Raw genomic sequence first — 20,308 nt, forward strand, 5'->3', positions numbered from 1 at the left:
CGGGGATAGTGCTGGGCAGACTTACACGGTCTGTGCCCTGAAAAGGACAGGTACAAATCAAGGTAAGGTATACACAAAAAGTAGCACATATGAGTTTATCTTGTTGGGCAGACTGGATGGACCATGCAGGTCTTTTTCTGCCGTCATCTACTATGTTACTATGTTTCAATAAAGATGATTTACAAATAAATATATCCCTACTCTACCTCACAACCATGGGCCCTCAGCTCAGCCACCATGTTACACTCTTGAGCAATGACCACAACTTTTTCTCCTCTCACAAACTGTGGATACTGTCTCAAATAGGATCCCCAGTCTACCTGTGGAACAGAAGATGTAGTGCAGGGATCAATCCAGGGACCTTCCATATAGCAATTTACTATACTTAACCAACTGAGCCATTGGGTCTGGCTTCAAACTGGCCTTTTTTCCGACACTATTTTAGCCTGAGAACATTTGCCTTTAACAGGGAATCTGGGATATATAGAAGTAGACTGCAAGAAACACTCAAACCCCTAAAGCAGGGGTTATCAACTCCATCCTTGGGACACATAAAGCCAATCTGGTTTTCAAGATATCCACAATGAATGTGCATGAGATAGATTTGCATACAGTGGTGGCAGTGCATACAAATTGTCTCGTTCATATTAATTGTGGGTATCGTAAAAACCTGACTGGGTGGATGTGTTCTGAGGACTCGGTTGAGAAACCTTTACTTAAAAAAAAAACCACAAGAAACAACAAGTTCTTTATTGCATATATAATTCATTCTCAGTATGTATATACATTATGTACATGGGAAATGTCGTTGCATGTCATTAACAAAAGCAGAAAAAAACACATTTGAAGTTTTTTGATTATAGATAAAGGGCGCTCCCTTTTTGCAAGAGTGTACACTATTATGACACTTCTCCAGTAACTATAGAATGGCCAAGAAAGCGAAAATTACCAGAAACGACAGAAAACAAAAATTTTCCAGCTGCCCATCCCTATAATTGCCTGCTTTTTTTTTGCCTACTTTTTTTTTTCTCAGGAGAATTCGACAGATGTGCTTTTGAACAAGATCTCTGTAAATGGAAAATGGCTGAGCAGCAAGGAACGTGGACCAGGACAAACGGTGCCAGACCGGCCAGAGACCACACTAGCAACAGCCGCTTAGGTGTGTCTTTCTACGTCTTTAAGCTGAGCTCTGCATCACTGCTTTTGTAGATTTGCCAAGTGCTTACCTCAGGCGCATCTAAAAGCAGTCTTAGAAGAATATTAGCTAGGTGGCTGTTTGGACAAAATATGTTCATGCCATGCTTTACTCCAGTGCAAGCAGAAGCAGAAGGATGCTACAGTCTGTGCATGTAGTGGGATGAATGGAGGGCCGGATCCATCCATCCTACCTAAAGTGGTTCACCTTCTGCTATCAGAGTTTGCACACTATTCTCCTCATTCTATAACTTGGTGCCTAAAATTAGGCACTAATTATTCACATAAGTTATAGAATACTAGTACTTACAGAGGTATTATATACATAGACACATTTAAGTGCTAGGCACTATTCAATAATTCACGCTTACAGGTTGCTTAGCAGGTAAGTGCAGGAGGGGCATATATGGGGCAGTGTATAGGCAGGCCATGCGTAGGTCTACAGAATACTGTAAGTTACAAGCTAAAATGTCACATTTAGGCATCAATAGTTAACTGTTTACACCTACATTTAGGTGAGAGAATGCTGACTTACACTAGTATTCTACAGCGGAATCTGGGCGCACAGATTCCATTACAAAATTAGCTCTCAGCCCATGGCATTGTTATGTCCCAAACTGTGGCACCCAGTTATAGAATTACCCACTATGGGGGGTAATTCTATAAAGTAGGCACTAATATTTATGCACCAGTTATGTGTGTAAATGTTTAGAATACTAGCATACATGTGGCTATGTGCACAAATGTCACTGCCTAATCACTAATCTGTAGCTGCGTGCATATCGTCGATTGTGTGTACTTTGTAGATGGGTGTACACATGGGTGATGTTGTAGGCACAATATAAATACACACTTTTTGGGATGTTATTGGGGTACCTGACACTTAGTATAAATTATAGAAGAAATGGATTCCAAACAAGACTAACATTAGTAAGGTACGTGTCAGGTACACATGTATTTCCCTTATCCTTAGATCCAAGCCCACAGCGTCAATATAATACAAGAAACTAAGTCCACACCCAAGTATTATAAAAATAGGGCGATCATTTTTTTTTTTTACAATAGCAGCAAATATAATACAAGAAAGGCAGGAATGAAGACAAAGGCAATGTCATTACAGAAATAACTTAAGAGTAAATTCACATAAATCCCTAACTAGACTCTGAAGTACAAAGAGTCACTCTGACCCATAGAATACTAATACAAAGGTGCATGGCACATACAACCTGACGCAAGACTCCAGATGTCAACTTGTCTTTCAGATGGTCAGTCTAGTCCAACGCAGGTCTGACTCCTCAGATGGAATGTTGACACAGCAGCTCCTGTCTCTGATGAGTCCCTTTTTATAGAGAAATCACAAGCTGTAGTTGTACTGCCAGTACTTTCTGTACTAGCAATGATGTCAATTCTGTTAACAAACTTGTTATTATGGAATATTGGGAACCTTGTCCGCAGTGTTCTGTCCATGTGCCAGGTTGTAGACTCATGAAGCGACAGACTCATGACGCAACAGGCTTTATAGTTGAAACATCTGAGTTTGCATATTGTAATCAGGTTGTTAATGCTGGATAGTGCCATGTATTTATGAATCCATATACATTGCCATATAGGTACATACGGGGCTGTACATAGTGCATCATAGTGCTTGTTTTGCTCCAACAGTGTAGGGTGGAGCATATTATGGGCCTAAATTGCAGTAAAGAATACTGTAAGTTACATGCTTATTACCAGAACTTAGGAGTGAGCATTTACACCAGCTATATGGGTGCAGTAAGTAGTATATACCCAATTCTGCTAGTATTCTATAAAGGAAAGTAGGCACCTACTTTCCTTTATAGAAGATGCACCAATCAGGTGCTTTCTAGATGCTTATGTCTAGGCACACCGTTATTATATTATTCCCTATGGAGTAATTTTGTAAAGTAATTTTGTATTTAAGTGACCGTATTTGTGTGTAAGTGGTCTCTTATAAAATACTGACCAGTGTAAAAATAAACACATTGACATGATAATGCATACTCATTGCCGATAGGCATATAGAGGGGCAGAGTTAGGGTACAGCATTTGCCGAATTTGCAAGTACACATCTAGATTATAAAATATACTAATTTATGTGTGTACTTAAACAATCTAGGCAAGAAAATTTACACCTGTTTTCAAGGCAGTGTAAATGTCCGCACCTGCAATGTATAGTAGGGGTGTCGCTTATGCTAATATTTTATAAAGATACATGGGTGCTATTTTATAAAGACAAATAGGTACTTACGTTGGCATCTAGTTGCCTTCTTAAACTAGGCACCCCATTATAAAATTACCATCTATGAGTTATTAAAGCAGGGATACTAACAAATATATTTATTTAAATGCTATGGTAAAACAATGCAAAGGCAATGAGCTGTCTCTTTTCTGTCTGATTTCTGTTTCATTCCTGAGGAGATGAGCTGTACTGCCCTTCCTTGGAAGATTATACAGAAATGAATAAATAAATAAATAGGATATAACAGATATCCTCACTAATTCCAAACCCATAGGATTGACTCTGACTACACCCTTGTTTGGCAGGCTACTTCCTGTATGCTGGGAGCAATTCAACAGATTCTAAAGAGATCAATGCCACTTTGCTCAGTCCAACAGTCCAAGCAACAAGTGACGGTGCTTGCTTTGTGAGTTACTTCCCTATCCTGCTCTATGATTTTAATGTAGTTAGAGTTTACACTGTGAAGATAAAAGCTGGTCACTGAGAATTGTTTGAATGGTAGTATATTCTGAATGGTCTTGGGTGATGTTGAGGACTTAAAGTATTATGCTTAACTTAATTAAAAAAATGTCTTACTTTTTGTTTGACTCTACTTATTATTTATTTAAAAATATTTGCATCCTACTACTCCCAAGTCTTCAGTGGATTACAATCAAAAAACCAAGACAACCAAATTCATATCATAAAATTCATAAACAAATCCACCAATGTTCCTCATTAATTTATAAAATAAAATCAATCATCAAACACCTCCTGAAAATGAAATGCCTTGAAATTTTTCTGAAGTCTAACATACCATTAAGAAATTGAAAATCCACTGGCAAAGATTTCCATAGCATTTTGCCCAATACAGGACAAAGTGCACTTACAGGACACCCAGAAAAGGGATTCAATCTACAGTAAGTTGCAAGTATGGCAGGTGACAATACATGCATCTACTCTGTAAGGCAATTCTATAATCTATACACATTTATGTATTGCTTGCATGTGTAAATATATTAGCACTTATTTATATAAGTTACTTATGTATATAAGTATACAGTAACACATGCCTACCTAAGTACTATTCTGTAACTTACCTACCACATAAATGCAATCATATAGGTTGTGCATGGGCAGGACTCCCAGTTACACACATAACTTACAGAATTCTATAATACTATAATTTACATATGTATCTGCCATATTTAGGTGCCTGCATTTACTCCAGGTTTAAGTCTGGTGGGTGTGGAAATGTTAGGCATGTTTATATTGGGTTACACTAGTATTCCATGATGGAACCTTGGGTGCCAAGGTGCTGTTATACACTAGGTTTCTACCACCTGGCCTTGAGACCCCAAAATGGAAGCGCCTAGTCATAAATTGACCCTCTGTGTGTGTATTTTATAAAGTATTTGTGTACATCGCAACTCTGTCCCCAAGAATGCCTATATCCTGCACTCATTTAAGTGAATACGTTAATGTACTTACTCTCTAATTCTTTAAAAAGCTCTAAAAATTGTGAGTGCCCAATTTGTGAGTGCAATTTAATTAAATAATGAGCTAATTAGCACTGATAATTGGCTTTTTAACAAGCAATTGACACTAATTATTTTTTTAACTCTTGTTTATTGATACTAGAAACAAAGGTACAAAAAGAACATCTCGAAACAGTACAGATATCAATGTCAGATCAAACCAATTAAACCAACCAAGACAAGTGTCAACTTTTACTAGAAATATCCTCATGCCCCTCATTGTCCACCCAGCTCTCCCCATATCACCCGTCTTCAAGAATTCAAAATCCTACTATGTGCAGTTGGAGTGAGTGAGTCCCAAAAAGGAGACAATTGGGCTCATTTTCGAAAGAGAAGGACGTTCATCTTTTAACATAAATCGGAAGATGAACGTCCTTCTCCCAGAGATGTCCAAATCGATATAATTGAAACCTGATTTTGGACGTCTCCAACTGCAGTCTGTCGCAAGGACGTTCAAATTTCAAGGGGGCGTGTCAGAGGTGTAGCGAAGGCGGGACTTGGATGTGCCTTGGATGTATTTGACCCATAATCGAAAAAAACAAGGACATCCCTGACAAACACTTGGATGTTTTCACTCAGACGTGTTTTTATTACGAATAAGGCACAAAAAGGTACCCGAAATGACCAGATGACCACTGGAGAGAATCAGGGGTGACCTCCTGTTACTTTCCCAGTGGTCACTAACCCCCTCCCATCCTCAAAAAAACATCTTTCAAAATATGTTGTGCCATCCTCAGATGTCATACTCAGATCTATGACAGTGCATGCAGGTCCCTGGAGCAGTTTTAGTGGGTACTACAGTGCACTTCAGACAGGTGGACCCAGGCCCTTACCCCCCCCTACCTGTTACATTTGTGGAGGGAATTGCGAGTTCTCCAAAACTCACCACAAATCCACTGTACCCATATATAAGTGCCCCCCTTCTCCCGTAAGGGCTATGATAGTGGTGTACAGTTGTGGGTATTGGGGTTTGGGGGGGTTTTGGGGAAGTCCACTGCAGTGCTCCCTAGAGTGCCTGGTTGCTGTCCTGGCATGTCAGGGGGACCATTGCACTAGAAATGCTGACTCCTCCCACGTCCAAATGGCTTGCATTAGGACATTTTTGACATGGACGTCTTTGGTTTCGAAAATCGCCGAAAGTCAGAAACATCCATGTCTAGGGACGTCCAAATCTAGGGATGTCCAAATTTAAGGATTTGGATGTCTCTGACAGTATTTTCGAAATGAAAGATGGACGTCCATCTTTTTTCAAAAATACGCCCCTGGATTTGGACATTTTGCAAGGACGTCCAAATCGCAACTTGGACGTTCCTTTCGAACAAACCATCAAGAAACTATAGACTGCCCAAAACACCGCAGCCAGACTTATATTCGGAAAGGCGAAATATCAAAGGGCCGGACCCCTTAGAGAAAAATTGCATTGGCTCCCATTAAAAGAACGAATTGTATTCAAGGTCTGTACCTTGGTTCATAAGATCATTCATGGAGAGGCCCCATCATATATGTCGGACCTAATAGACTTACCAGCAAGAAATACAAAAAGTTCATCACGCACTTTCTTAAACCTACACTACCCCAATTGTAGAGGACTTAAATATAAATCGATACATGCATCTAGCTTCTCCTACCTCTGCACGCAGATATGGATTGAATTTCCGAATGCCATAAAAACAGCACATGATTTGACAACCTTCCGGAAGCTACTGAAGATAAACTTGTTCAAAAATACTTACAATAAAAACCCTTCACAATGACTTGACTCATAAACTACACCTGAATCAACCAAAACTGATTTCCTTTTAATTTGATTACCTCAATCACAATACCATTATTGATCATTATATCTCATCCTGATCCCACTCATATGTTATGTATTATTTATTTATTTACTTACCCTCACCTCACTTTTATGTTATGTGCTACTTATTTACTTACCTTATCTTACTTATTATTCTTCGCATCTTTATTGTAACAATATACTGAGTTTCTTACTCTGCTAATGTTAATTGAAATTATGACATATTGTAAGCCACGTTGAGCCTGCAAATGGGTGGGAAAATGTGGGATACAAGTACGGTAAAATAAATAAATAAATATAATGCCCCTCCATATCTTACAAAACATATCTCCTCGTTTAGAGGCTAGGTCAGATATTCCTGTTCATTCCAAGGAGCAGAGATGTATCATAGACGAGCGCCAATGAGGCACAGAGGGACCATCCCGACTCAACCACAATTGAAGTACCACCTTTTTTGCCATAAGCATGGATCGTTTTAGAAAAGCCTTCAGTCCAGGAGGCGTAGAGCCTGAAATGCAGAAATTGTCAAATAACTGACCTGTCACAGGGCGCCAAGAAAGATTCCAGAACTACGAGACATGCCTAGTTAGGTCTTTCCAAAAAGCAAATACTAAAGGAGAAGACCAAAACATATGACCCAAATGAGCTTCTCCACCAGAACACTTAGGACAGGAATTTTTGTCTTGTAAAGTAGCAGAAAAAGCTCTGTGAGGGGATATGTGTAAAGACGCTAAGAAAAGCACAATGGACCTAACTAATTACCGACCAGTTGCATCTATTCCACTTATAACCAAAATAATGGAGGGCATAGTTACGAAACAACTCACTGAGTATCTAACTAAACATTCAATTCTACATGAGTCACAATCAGGATTTCGATCAAATCATAGCACCGAAACTTTACTAGTGGCAGCAATGAACTCATTCAAGAAACCAATCACAACTGGCAAGAACATACTCGTACTACAATTTGACATGTCAAGCGCTTTCAACATGGTTGATCATGGAATATTACTTCATATACTAGAATACTTCGGAGTCGGAGGCCCAGTCCTCAAATGGTTCGAGGGATTCCTCACCACCAGATCCTACTAAGTAATAACAGATGCCGAAAGATCACCTCCATGGACACCGGAATGCGGAGTTCCTCAAGGATCCCCCCTCTCACAAACCATCTTCAACCTAATGATGATACCACTAGCCAAACCATTAGCCAACCAAAACCTTAACCCTTACATATATGCAGACGATGTCACGATCTACATTCCGTTCAAACATAATCTAAACGAAATCACCAATGAGATCAACCAAAGCTTCAGAACCATGCACACCTGGGCATATTCATTCCAGTTAAAACTCAACGCAGAAAAAACTCAATGCCTAGTACTTACTTCTCAGTACAACACAATCAAATACTCCACTATAACCACACCATATTGCACCCTTCCTATTTCAGAAAACCTGAAGATTCTTGGAGTTACCATCGACCGAAACCTCACTCTAGATACCCACGTGAAGAACACGACAAAAAAGATGTTCTACTCGATGTGGAAACTCAAAAGAGTTAAGCCTTTCTTCCCGAGAAACATTTTCTGTACCCTGGTACAATCTATGGTAATAAGTCACCTGGACTACTGTAACACTATACGCTGGCTGTAGAGAACAAACTATCAAGAAACTCCAAACAGCCCAAAATACCGCAGCCAGACTCATATTTGGTAAGTCTAAATATGAAAGCAAGAAACCCTTAAGAGAGAAACTTCACTGGCTACCACTCAAGGAATGCATCGAATTCAAGATCTGCACGATCGTACACAAGATCATTCCCGCAGATGTCCCACTTTACATGTTTAACCTAGTGGATCTACCGCCCAGAAATGCCAAGAGATCAGCCCGCAAATTCCTCAATCTGAACTTCCCCAGTTGTAAAGGAATTAAATATAAGCAGGCATACGCCACCACCTTCTCTTACAGAAGTACACAGCTATGGAATGCGTTACCCCTAGCCTTAAAAACCATGGACAATTTAAGCAACTTTCGCAAATCTTTGAAGACACATCTCTTCAATAGAGCCTACAAAAAGAACCCTTAAAGATACAAATCACCACACAACCCACCCAAACAGCTAAATACACCTCCTACACCACCCTATTTAACACCCCTTCTCTATCTTCAAATATCTTCATCTTACCACCGAATGTATCTAGGATCCTCTCATGACTATGTCACAATAACACTCTGTAAGCCACATTGAGCCTGCAAATAGGTGGGAAAATGTGGGGTACAAATGTAATAAATAATAATAATAATAATATGTGTAAGAGCAGCACAAATTTGTAATGTAACTCCCACCAACAGGCGTTTTCTGTCATATGATAAATTGATAATAAACATGCCTCCACTTGTTCCAGTCGGAGATTCAGGCCCAACTCCCGGTTCCACTGCTGGGTCACAATAGAGTATTCATATTGTGGAGTCAAATCTTTTAGGTGGGAATGGAAATACCTCAGTGATATACTTAGCAGGGCATCCAAGCCCAGCATATCATTGAGACGTTCCCAAACCTCCGAGGATAATGCTACAAAGGGCAGGGAATTTACACAAATGTGAAGTTGAAAATAAGCAAACACATCTTTACAATCCAACCCGAATTCCTCACAATTAGTCGCAAAAGGTTTTATGGCTCCCCGCTCTGACACCACATGGAATAGGTAATGTATTCTCCGAGAGGACCACCTGCGAAAAACCAAAGAGGAGCTACATGCTGGAAAGGCCAAATTGCCTTGAATAGGAAGTAAAGAAGATACTTCAGAATTTAGAGAGTAAAATTTACAAATCCATCGCCAAGCCTGTCGCAAGGGTCTAAAAATAATGGAGTATGGTCCCAGAGAAGGTGTTTTCCCTGCTGGAGCGTGAAGCCAGTAAGCAAAATGTAAAGGTTTAAATAAAAGGAGCTCTGTGGGGGTAGAAGAAAAAAATTGTGTGGAATGAAACCAATCAGAGAGGTGGTGAGCACAACTGGCTACAGAAAAAAGTCGAAGGTCTAACAGGCCCAAGCCCCCTTTGTTGTGCGGCAGCATAGTTCTAGCAAGCGACATCTGAGCACGCTTTCCTTGCCACAAAAATCTAGTCAACCTACTTCGCAGCCACCTCTCATCTTCATAATGTAACATAAGAGGCAAGATAAAAGAACCATATTATATAACGCCACATGCCCCAACAGAGGCAGCGGCAAAGCCTGCCACCCCTGTAAGATCTCAGCCACATGAAGCTTTAGAGACTCCATATTGATTGAATACAGCTGGGCTAAATCAAATGGAATATAGACACTCAGATATTTATCTGCATTTTGCTCCCATTGAAGAGGGAAGGGACCCCCCCATGTCTCTCTTATTTCCGATTGAATCAGTAGAGCCATAGATTTCCGAAAGTTCAGCGAGAGCCCTGAAAAGAGCCCAAATTCATCGAGAACTGATAACAACCGTGGCAAAGCCTGTTTTGGATGAATACGAGCATGGAATAAGTCATCCGCAAAGGCCAAAATTTTTACTGATTGGCCCGGTAAAGAGATACCCGAGATATCGGGGTCCATCAATATCGTGCGCAACAAAGGTTCCAGATAGAATAGGAATAGGAGCGGTGAGAGGGGGCAGCCCTGTCTCGTACCCATCTGAATTTCAAAGGTAGGAGATTTAAACCCATTCACTAGGAAGCGGGCCGTTGGGCCTCTGTATAAAGTTTGGATAAGTACATAAGTACATAAGTACATAAGTACATAAGTAGTGCCATACTGGGAAAGACCAAAGGTCCATCCAGCCCAGCATCCTGTCACCGACAGTGCCCAATCCAGGTCAAGGGCACCTGGCACGCTCCCCAAACGTAAAAACATTCCAGACAAGTTATACCTAAAAATGCGGAATTTTTCCAAGTCCATTTAATAGCGGTCTATGGACTTGTCCTTTAGGAATCTATCTAACCCCTTTTTAAACTCCGTCAAGCTAACCGCCCGTACCACGTTCTCCGGCAACGAATTCCAGAGTCTAATTACACGTTGGGTGAAGAAAAATTTTCTCCGATTCGTTTTAAATTTACCACACTGTAGCTTCAATTCATGCCCTCTAGTCCTAGTATTTTTGGATAGCGTGAACAGTCGCTTCACATCCACCCGATCCATTCCACTCATTATTTTATACACTTCTATCATATCTCCCCTCAGCCGTCTCTTCTCCAAGCTGAAAAGCCCTAGCCTTCTCAGCCTCTCTTCGTAGGAAAGTCGTCCCATCCCCACTATCATTTTCGTCGCCCTTCGCTGTACCTTTTCCAATTCTACTATATCTCTTTTGAGATACGGAGACCAGTACTGAACACAATACTCCAGGTGCGGTCGCACCATGGAGCGATACAACGGCATTATAACATCCGCACACCTGGACTCCATACCCTTCCTAATAACACCCAACATTCTATTCGCTTTCCTAGCCGCAGCAGCACACTGAGCAGAAGGTTTCAGCGTATCATCGACGACGACACCCAGATCCCTTTCTTGATCCGTAACTCCTAACGCGGAACCTTGCAAGACGTAGCTATAATTCGGGTTCCTCTTACTCACATGCATCACTTTGCACTTGTCAACATTGAACTTCATCTGCCACTTGCACGCCCATTCTCCCAGTCTCGCAAGGTCCTCCTGTAATCGTTCACATTCCTCCTGCGACTTGACGACCCTGAATAATTTTGTGTCATCGGCGAATTTAATTACCTCACTAGTTATTCCCATCTCTAGGTCATTTATAAATACATTAAAAAGCAACGGACCCAGCACAGACCCCTGCGGGACCCCACTAACTACCCTCCTCCACTGAGAATACTGGCCACGCAATCCTACTCTCTGCTTCCTATCTTTCAACCAGTTCTTAATCCATAATAATACCCTACCTCCGATTCCATGACTCTGCAATTTCTTCAGGAGTCTTTCGTGCGGCACTTTGTCAAACGCCTTCTGAAAATCCAGATATACAATATCAACCGGCTCCCCATTGTCCACATATGATAAAACTTGAAACAAATAGTCCCAGCGGACCTTATCAGACGCCTTTTCTGCGTCTAAGCTAACGAGTAACAAATGTTCTTTGGTAGACTGACTGTGGGCAATAGAAAGAAGCACCTTTCGAACATTCAAAGTAGCATGGCGACCCCAAATGAACCCCACCTGATGGTCCCTTACCAACGTAGCAATATGCGGGACTAAGCGGTCAGCTAGTACTCGTGCTAGAATTTTTAGGTCCACATTTAGTAAAGAAATTGGCCGGTAGGACTGTACTCGGTCCCACGGCTTACCCAGTTTTGGGATAAGGGTAATAACGGCCTCATTTTCCAATGGAGAGAGAAAACCCCATTCCATCACAGAGTCGTAATAAGAAAGGAGAGGGCCGCAAATCTGGAGTTCTAACATTTTATAATATTCATTAGAAAAACCATTGGGGCCCGGGGCAGACCCCAGTGAAAGAGATTTAATTACCTTTTCAATTTCTTGGGCCCGCAAAGGTTGGGATAGCTGGGTTCGAATTGGCTGAGAGAGACGTGGTAAGCCAGCGTCCTCCAGATAGTCCTGAACTGATGGGCCATGACTTCGCTGCTCCACAGAGAACATATTTGCAAAATAAGAGTGAAACGCGGAAACTATCTCTTCTGGTCTAGAGACGCAGATCCCTTGCTTGATAGTAATCGTGGGAATAAATTGACAAGGCGACCACGTGCGAACGACGTGTGCTAAAAGTTTCCCTGTTTTATTACCAAATCATTAAAAATAATAGCGCCGCGCCAGCAAACATGTTTTAGTTTTATTGTGAATAAGCGAATTTAATGCGGCCAAAGCAGCTGACATATTCTCACCGTTAGTTTGGGATGAAATCATAAGATAAGCTTTTTTAGCTAAATGTAGGGCTGTTCTAGTCTCAGAATTCCCGCAGATAGTCGTTTGGCTCTAGCACTCATAAAGGCTATTACCTCGCCCTGAAGCACTGCTTTAGAAGCTTCTCAGAAGAGAGTAGGAGAATTACAGGAGTCAGCATTAATTTCCTCATAGAAGTCCCATCGAGGCTTAAGATGATACAAAAAAGTGACATCCTGAAGTAAGTAAGAGGGGAATTTCCATGAGCGAGCTGACTGTCCCACATTAGCCAAGTCTATGTCCACCCAAATTGGAGAATGGTCAGAGATCTCTAATGGGCCTATGGTGGCTCGGCGTACCCGAAAAAGCCAAACCTGAGATAAGAAAATATAATCTATGCGGGACCAGGATTGGTGGGCCTTAGATTGATGGGTGTAATCTCTCACCGCGGGATGTAATAGGCACTACGGGTCCACCAACTGCAGAGTTGTACAAAATAAAGGAAGTCCCCTGCAATAGAAGCTCTATGGTGCTTGAGCTGAGTCGAGATCTTGGAACGTTTCACTGGCGACGAAATGCCCAAAATGTTTCAGGAAACAATACGGAGTGCGTGATCACCCACCAGGGTCTCCTCCAATTAAAAAGGAAACAATCAAATTGACCCAGTGCAAGTAGAAAACCCCCAGGGGCCCAGCCTCCTCCCAGGGGATCACTGCTCCATTTTTCAGAGTGAACAGCCACCTATCAATACAACCTGACTCACAAAAAAACCCACACTGCACATCCCAACCGACACTCACTCCACCCCAACCATATCCTTTTATACCCAACAACTCACCCAAATCCCCCCAAACACACCCTCATAAACATTGAAAATGTCACAGACCCAAGTAGGGAGAGGACAAATGGTCAGCACCGATGCTATAGGGGTATAACCCCACCCTTTTGTAGAAAATTACTCATATGCAGAGCACCCTTATCAAACAAGAAATCATCTGTATACCCAATTGTGAAGATTCTACAACAACTTCTAATTAACTAAGACAATACGTCAGGAGAGGCACAGTAAATACACATGTCCAAGTTCTCAGGAACCCTCCAGGGATTGTATCCATGACTGAGCTTCTTCTGGATTGGTAAAAGAATGCCAACGATTCTCATGCTGCGACCACACCTGGAGTATTGTGTTCAGTACTGGTCTCCGTATCTCAAAAAAGATATAGTAGAATTGGAAAAGGTACAGCAAAGGGCGACGAAAATGATAGTGGGGATGGGACGACTTTCCTATGAAGAGAGGCTGAGAAGGCTAGGGCTTTTCAGCTTGGAGAAGAGACGGCTGAGGGGAGATATGATAGAAGTGTATAAAATAATGAGTGGAATGGATCGGGTGGATGTGAAGCGACTGTTCACGCTATCCAAAAATACTAGGACTAGAGGGCATGAGTTGAAGCTACAGTGTGGTAAATTTAAAACGAATCGGAGAAAATTTTTCTTCACCCAACGTGTAATTAGACTCTGGAATTCGTTGCCGGAGAACGTGGTACGGGCGGTTAGCTTGACGGAGTTTAAAAAGGGGTTAGATAGATTCCTAAAGGACAAGTCCATAGACCGCTATTAAATGGACTGGAAAAATTCCTCATTTTTAGGTATAACTTGTCTGGAATGTTTTTACGTTTGGGGAGCGTGCCAGGTGCCCTTGACCTGCATTGGCCACTGTCGGTGACAGGATGCTGGGCTAGATGGACCTTTGGTCTTTCCCAGTATGGCACTACTTATGTACTTATGTACTTATGAATGCGCAGAGTGGCTGGGTATTGCAAAGAGAACCAAAGATATTTAGTCACTAGTTGGGAGCAGATTGGAGCAAAAGTGCGATGTTTAGTAGTAAGAGCAGCGGAGTAATCTTGGAAAATCCTGATTGGGCGGCCTTCAAACTGAATGCTCTCGGGTTTATTCTTGTAGAGGCGAAGGATCTGAGCTTTTTGAGACAATGAAATTTCGCTTTTACAATTCTGGGTCTGTCATTATTTGTGCGGGGAGGACCTAAGTGATGCACTCAATCCAAATGAATAGTGCCCTGGTCCCCCACAGAAAGTAAGTGCGCCAAAAGCCAAGACTCCAGAGGTGGAGGAGTGGCCTAGTGGTTAAGGTGGTTGACTTTGGTCCTGAGGAACTGAGTTCAATTCCTGGCACAGGCAGCTCCTTGTGACTCTGGGCAAGTCACTTAACCCTCCATTGCCCCATGTAAGCCGCATTGAGCCTGCCATGAGTGGGAAAGCGCGGGGTACAAATGTAACAAACAAACATAAGAAGAGAGGGAGGACTCAGGTATTGATTCTGGGAACTCCACAAAACGTAGATTCTCCTGATTCACTCTGTTCTCCAAGTCCTCAATTTTCAACTGTTGAGCGCATGTTAAGGCCTCTAAACGTTCCATATCTGTGCTGTGGGACTGGAGCAGATCCTCCACCTCGGAAACGTGACATTGAAGCTCGCCGGTCTGACACATTAATTCTGAGGTTGTTTGAGCAATCCCTGCAATTTGTTTGGACAGCTGCACAAACCTTGAATCTAGCGCTTTAATGACCACCTTGGTCAATTCCGGAAAAAAGTCTGGGGCATGGGGTGCTGATGGAGGAGAAGCAGCCATTTTGTCTTCTACAGGGTGAGCCCGATCTTGGCCCCGCCGTGACGGTTTAGACGACATAGGAAGTGCTGTTCTGCTTAAAAATTTGTCCATAGACTCCCAGGATGGTAAGTGAAAACAAATGTTCTCGAAAAACACTATGCGGTTTGAAGAGAAAGGGATGAAGGGAGAGGATCCCCGAGCAGCAAGCCTAGAATGTGTCCTCTGCCGCTCACATCAACACGTGACCACCAAGACACTAATTAGATTTAATTGGAATACGTGCATGTAACCACAGCTAAATTTTAAGCATGAGACAAAAAAGGGGATGTGAAAATGAGAGGGTCATGGGCGTTCTTGTAAGAATAATTGCATCTGCATCTAAATTTACAGGCGGGTATTTGCACCACTTTTTAGCTGCTGCACCTACAGTTAGGCACGATTCGTACCTAACTTTAAGCACAGTTTATAGAATAGTGATTTTTTTGGCGCCATATATAGAATTCACCCCTTAATGTGCATATGCAGCTGTATAATTTTAGAAAAGCTTCTTTTATTGTGTAAGAGGCTTAATATACAGAAAAGCCTTTTTAAATGATCTCTAATATAATTCATTTTGTCTTTACAGCTTGTGCTGTATTATTACATGTATGGCTCTGACACATGCAACCTAAGTATTAAAACACGTGCTTCAGAGAAGCTTAGTGAAGTCAGAAGAAAGTCTGGAGACCTTGGAGAGGGCTGGTTCAGAGAAAGAGTGGTCTTCCTTGTTCCTGAGAACTTCCAGGTATGGTATCCAGTAGGAATCTTTTGTTCATTTTCAGTTTGTTTGGACTTTTTCCTGGTTTTCAGATTCTTTCTGGTTTGTTTCATATACTCAATTTAATGTAAATTTTTCATGCATATTACTCGACTTAGGGGGTTAGTTATCAAGCTGTGTTAGAGCACTAACCCGTGTTATATGCCCCTTAACACGTATTAAAGGGCTCTAATGTTGGTTGCAGTGCCTAACACAGCATTATTTAGGTTACCTCACATTATGTAGTAATGGGTACTGGGTCAAAATAGCCCCAACAAAAAAGTCCAGAAACAAAATAGCCCCCCCCCCCCCCCCCCAAAAAAAAAAAAAAATTAAAAAGAACAAAAAAGCTCCCAATAAAATAGACCTTGACAAAATAGTCCCAACAAAAGGGCCTGACAAGGGTAGAACAAACTGTGATGAAAACATACAATCCTATTTTCAGTGAATACTGATCCCTGGCTGACTCCAGAAGCATAGGTGTCACTGCCGAGAGGTGCATTTATTCGGGGCCAGCTGCAGCATGAAAATCAAACTGAGAGCATTCCCGCCCGCTTGCCTCTCTGCCTGAACTTGCTGTCTCCCCGATTCAGTGGTTGTCAATAAAGAGAAACTGCATGAGGCCATAGAGCTCTGCACGCTGCTGACAGCGCTGCCATTCCTGCCCGAACTTGAAGTTGTATCATAAGGGATGGGAATGGCAGCGCTGTTAGCAGTGTGCAGAGCTCTATGGCTCCATGCAGAGTTTGTCTTTTATTGACAACCATCGAATTGAGGTTCAGGCAGACAGGCAAACGGGAGGGGAAGCTCCCAGTTTGCTTTTCTTTTCTGGGGCTGGGGCTGAGAGGAAAAGGAGAGAGGTAGGGTAATGTTGGAAGCAGGAAATGGGAGGAAAGAAAGAGAGAGGAGTGGGTGAGAGACCGAGGGACAAAACTGATAGTTGGGGGAGGAAAGAAACAGAGAAGCAAAGCTTGATAGTGGGAGAAGGTGGGAGAGAACTGGGCAATACTGAATGGTGGGGAAGAGGCACTGAGGGGTGGTGGTAGAGGGAGGAGAGAGAGAGAGGCAGGGGGAGACAGAGGGCATCATTGGTGGAGAGAGAGACATCTGAAGGGGGGATTGGTGCCTCTGAAGGGATGGAAAGAGGTGAGAAATGTTAATTGATGATTGCACTTATTTTAATCTCCCTCTCCTTCTTTTCATTAAGGATTTGTTCCATTTGGATAGCCTATACTTTTTATTTTTGAGAAAAGCTATTTTGTTACAGGGGCTATTTTCTCAAGGGTTATTTGTGAGAGGAGCCAATTTGTCTAGGGCTATTTGTTAGAGGCCAATGTGTCAAGGACTATTTTGTTACAAGGATATTTTGTCGGGCCTATTTTGTCTGGGCTACTATGTTGAGGGGCCATAGTAATGAGATGCAAAATATACAAATGTAAAACAGTTCGTTATTATGTAAGACTATAATGCAGCTTATGGTGAACATTGGGTGCACACCACAACTACTCCAGCAAAAAGTTGGAGTTATTTTACTGCCCGAGAACATCAGGCTGCCAAGCCTCGGGGAGGGGGCTCTGGTCATAACAGTTTCTTAAGGTTGCCGGCCCCTTTAAACCGTGGACTGGGAACATCAGCCTGCAGCTTGGTGAGTCAGTGATCCTGGGTCAATGGAATAATACTGCTAGAAAGGTGACTTACAAGCAGCATTATTCTTTTTACATGGGAGTCAGCAACCTGCACTATTGAGATAACACAGGTTGGTGGCTCCTGTGGTAAATCAAGATTCAGTAAATGTCCAATTTTTACTATACCTTGATAACTACGTCCCCCCACAGTGCGTGTTTAAATTTATTTACCACACACACTAAACTTTTTAAGGTGAACTAACAAACCAAATGCATGCTAATGAATGCACATCCCTATTACCATACATGCATCAGCTGTGAGTCCCTAAAGAGCTCTGAGAGCAGATGTTTCCTATGGTATTCCCATTAAAAGCAAAAAAACACAAAACACAATTATTATCACCCTGGCACATCTTTTAAACAGTGGCACTTTCATGTTTTATACTGCTGTAGGAAACACCAGTTTCATGTTTGACACTAGAATTCAAAGCAAAAAGATTTTTTTTTAAAGCAGCAAATGACAGTTGAGGGTACTACACTGCTATAAGCACGCCCTGCTATGTATCACCAAAATTCTCCAGAAGCATTTTTTCAGGGTCTCATATCAATCAGTGCCCATTACTATAAATTTTCCTGCACTGTTTATTACCTCATTGTGCCCAGCACTGATTCATTTGTGTCACAACCGAAAGTGCAAAGGAAGAATAGTAGTCAGTACAAATAACAAACAGGTCAATGTCAACTCTGCTGTTGGCATTTAATTTACACATCTGCTGAATAGTCAGCACTGGCCAATATACAGATATTGGCACTATATATCTGGATGTAGCAGCAACCACCACCCTTATCCAGATATCAACATATCTGTCAACAGTATCCAGATACCTAATAGAATAACTTAGGACAGCCAGGGCCAGCCCAAGGGTATCAGATGCCCTAGGCAAACCTTCAACCATGCACTCCCCCCTAGGGTGATTCCAAGGCCTTCCACCCCTCCCCTCCCCTGTAGTTCTGCATCTCCTCTTTCCCTCCCTTCTGCCCTCCAGATTGCCAGCATATCTCCTTCCCCTCTCTACAACCTCCCAAGGTTGCCAGCATCTCCCCTTCCCTTCTAACTGCTCCCCCCCCCCCCCACCAAGTTGCCCAGTAGCTCATCTCCACTTTCCCTCCCTGCTTCTGGGCTGATGCTGGACCCTCTACCTCCTCCCACATTGGCATCAATTTAAAGAAGACTGTGCTATGCAGGCACTGTAAATATAAGCCCGCTATGAAATGTTGTTGTGTCCTGAACCCCTTCAACAGTAAGTCTGCCTCAGAGATAGATAGCAAACATCAGTGCTTCAATGCTGGCACGAGAGGATGTAGACTTGCAGCCATGGTAGGAGGAAGGCTTTTGTGTGTGCTGGAGCCACACCACTGCACCCCAAACTCTGCTACCTTGGGTAGACACCTGGGGTCATTTCTGTAAAGTACACCAAAATTTAGTCATCAAAATGCAGCATACTGAGTGAAAATTCTATAACGGCATCTGTGTTATAGCATACTAGTGTTAAGTTGGCATTTACACGCTAACATTTAGGCATTCCCACATGCCATGTCAATAGCAGGGGAATATACACCTACATGTAGCATTTTAGCACATAAATGTAGTTATTCTGTAATCTATGTGTGTAAATATTTAACACACCTATGCCCCACTCATGCACCTCCCTCTATTCCACCCTCCTTGCATTTATACACTGTGCGACTTGCATGCTCATATTACAGAATACCACTGAGTGCGCATCTAGCACTTACACATATAACATTCAATTGGCACTTACATTTTGGCGCTAAGTTTGCAGATTTAGGAGACTAATGTGTCTAGTGGCAGGGCCGACCCTGAGGATAGCTCTTTTGCTGTTCTAAGTTATCCCATTAGGTATCCAGATACTGGTGCTGGATATCACCAGTCTCCAGAAAACCCCTAGCTTTGCCCAGGCTCTGTCCCTGGCAGATCCACTGCCAGTTTCTGGTGCCCCCTGCAACCTATCAGTCGGCGCCCCTCTACCCAATCAGCATCTCTTCTCTCTCTTTGCTCCTCCAATCCCCCTCCCCCCAGCACTTTCTCTTCCCTCCCCAGAGGCAGAAGAACGCCTTTTTGTTTTAAGGAACCTATGCTCTGCCCCTAGTTTCATCTTCAGTTCTCAAGTTCCCATACCAACTTACCCTTTAGTCAATTTTATGCAAATTATGCACCCCCTAATTCTATAACAGTGTGCCCGTAGGCGCCATTTGTACACAGATGTTATAGAATACTAGCACTTGTGTGCATATAATGCTCACTTACATGCATAAGTGCTAAAGCACTAATCTATAATGCACAAGTCACATAGCGCATACCTGCAAGGGGTATACAAATAAGTTATGTGCTAAAGTGTCGCATGGCTGTGAACAGTTACGCCTGCTATTGACCTGACATAACTGTTCACAACAGAAACACAAGAAGGAGAAAACCAAAACCTCATGAGTGAGTAGAACAACACAAAAGAAGTGAGGCAGGAAAACAAGGATTCCAAAAAGTCAATGTAAGATCTTTAATATGATGAACAAAACCAACAGA

The 20,308-nt window shown here is 42.2% G+C and overlaps 1 protein-coding gene across 1 annotated transcript in view; it reads left to right on the forward strand.

Annotated features, from left to right (window-relative positions):
• MAMDC4 (MAM domain containing 4) overlaps positions 1–20,308 on the forward strand; it is a 510,080-nt gene that overhangs the window by 108,563 nt on the left and 381,209 nt on the right. The window contains exons 8-10 of the mRNA XM_030206971.1: positions 1,034–1,159; positions 3,757–3,857; positions 15,911–16,069. Of these exons, the coding sequence (XP_030062831.1) occupies positions 1,034–1,159; positions 3,757–3,857; positions 15,911–16,069 (386 nt within the window). The remainder of the gene's footprint in view (positions 1–1,033; positions 1,160–3,756; positions 3,858–15,910; positions 16,070–20,308) is intronic.

The sequence above is a fragment of the Microcaecilia unicolor genome, chromosome 6 (genome assembly GCF_901765095.1).
Source record: "Microcaecilia unicolor chromosome 6, aMicUni1.1, whole genome shotgun sequence".
Classification (NCBI taxonomy): Eukaryota; Metazoa; Chordata; class Amphibia; order Gymnophiona; family Siphonopidae; genus Microcaecilia; species Microcaecilia unicolor.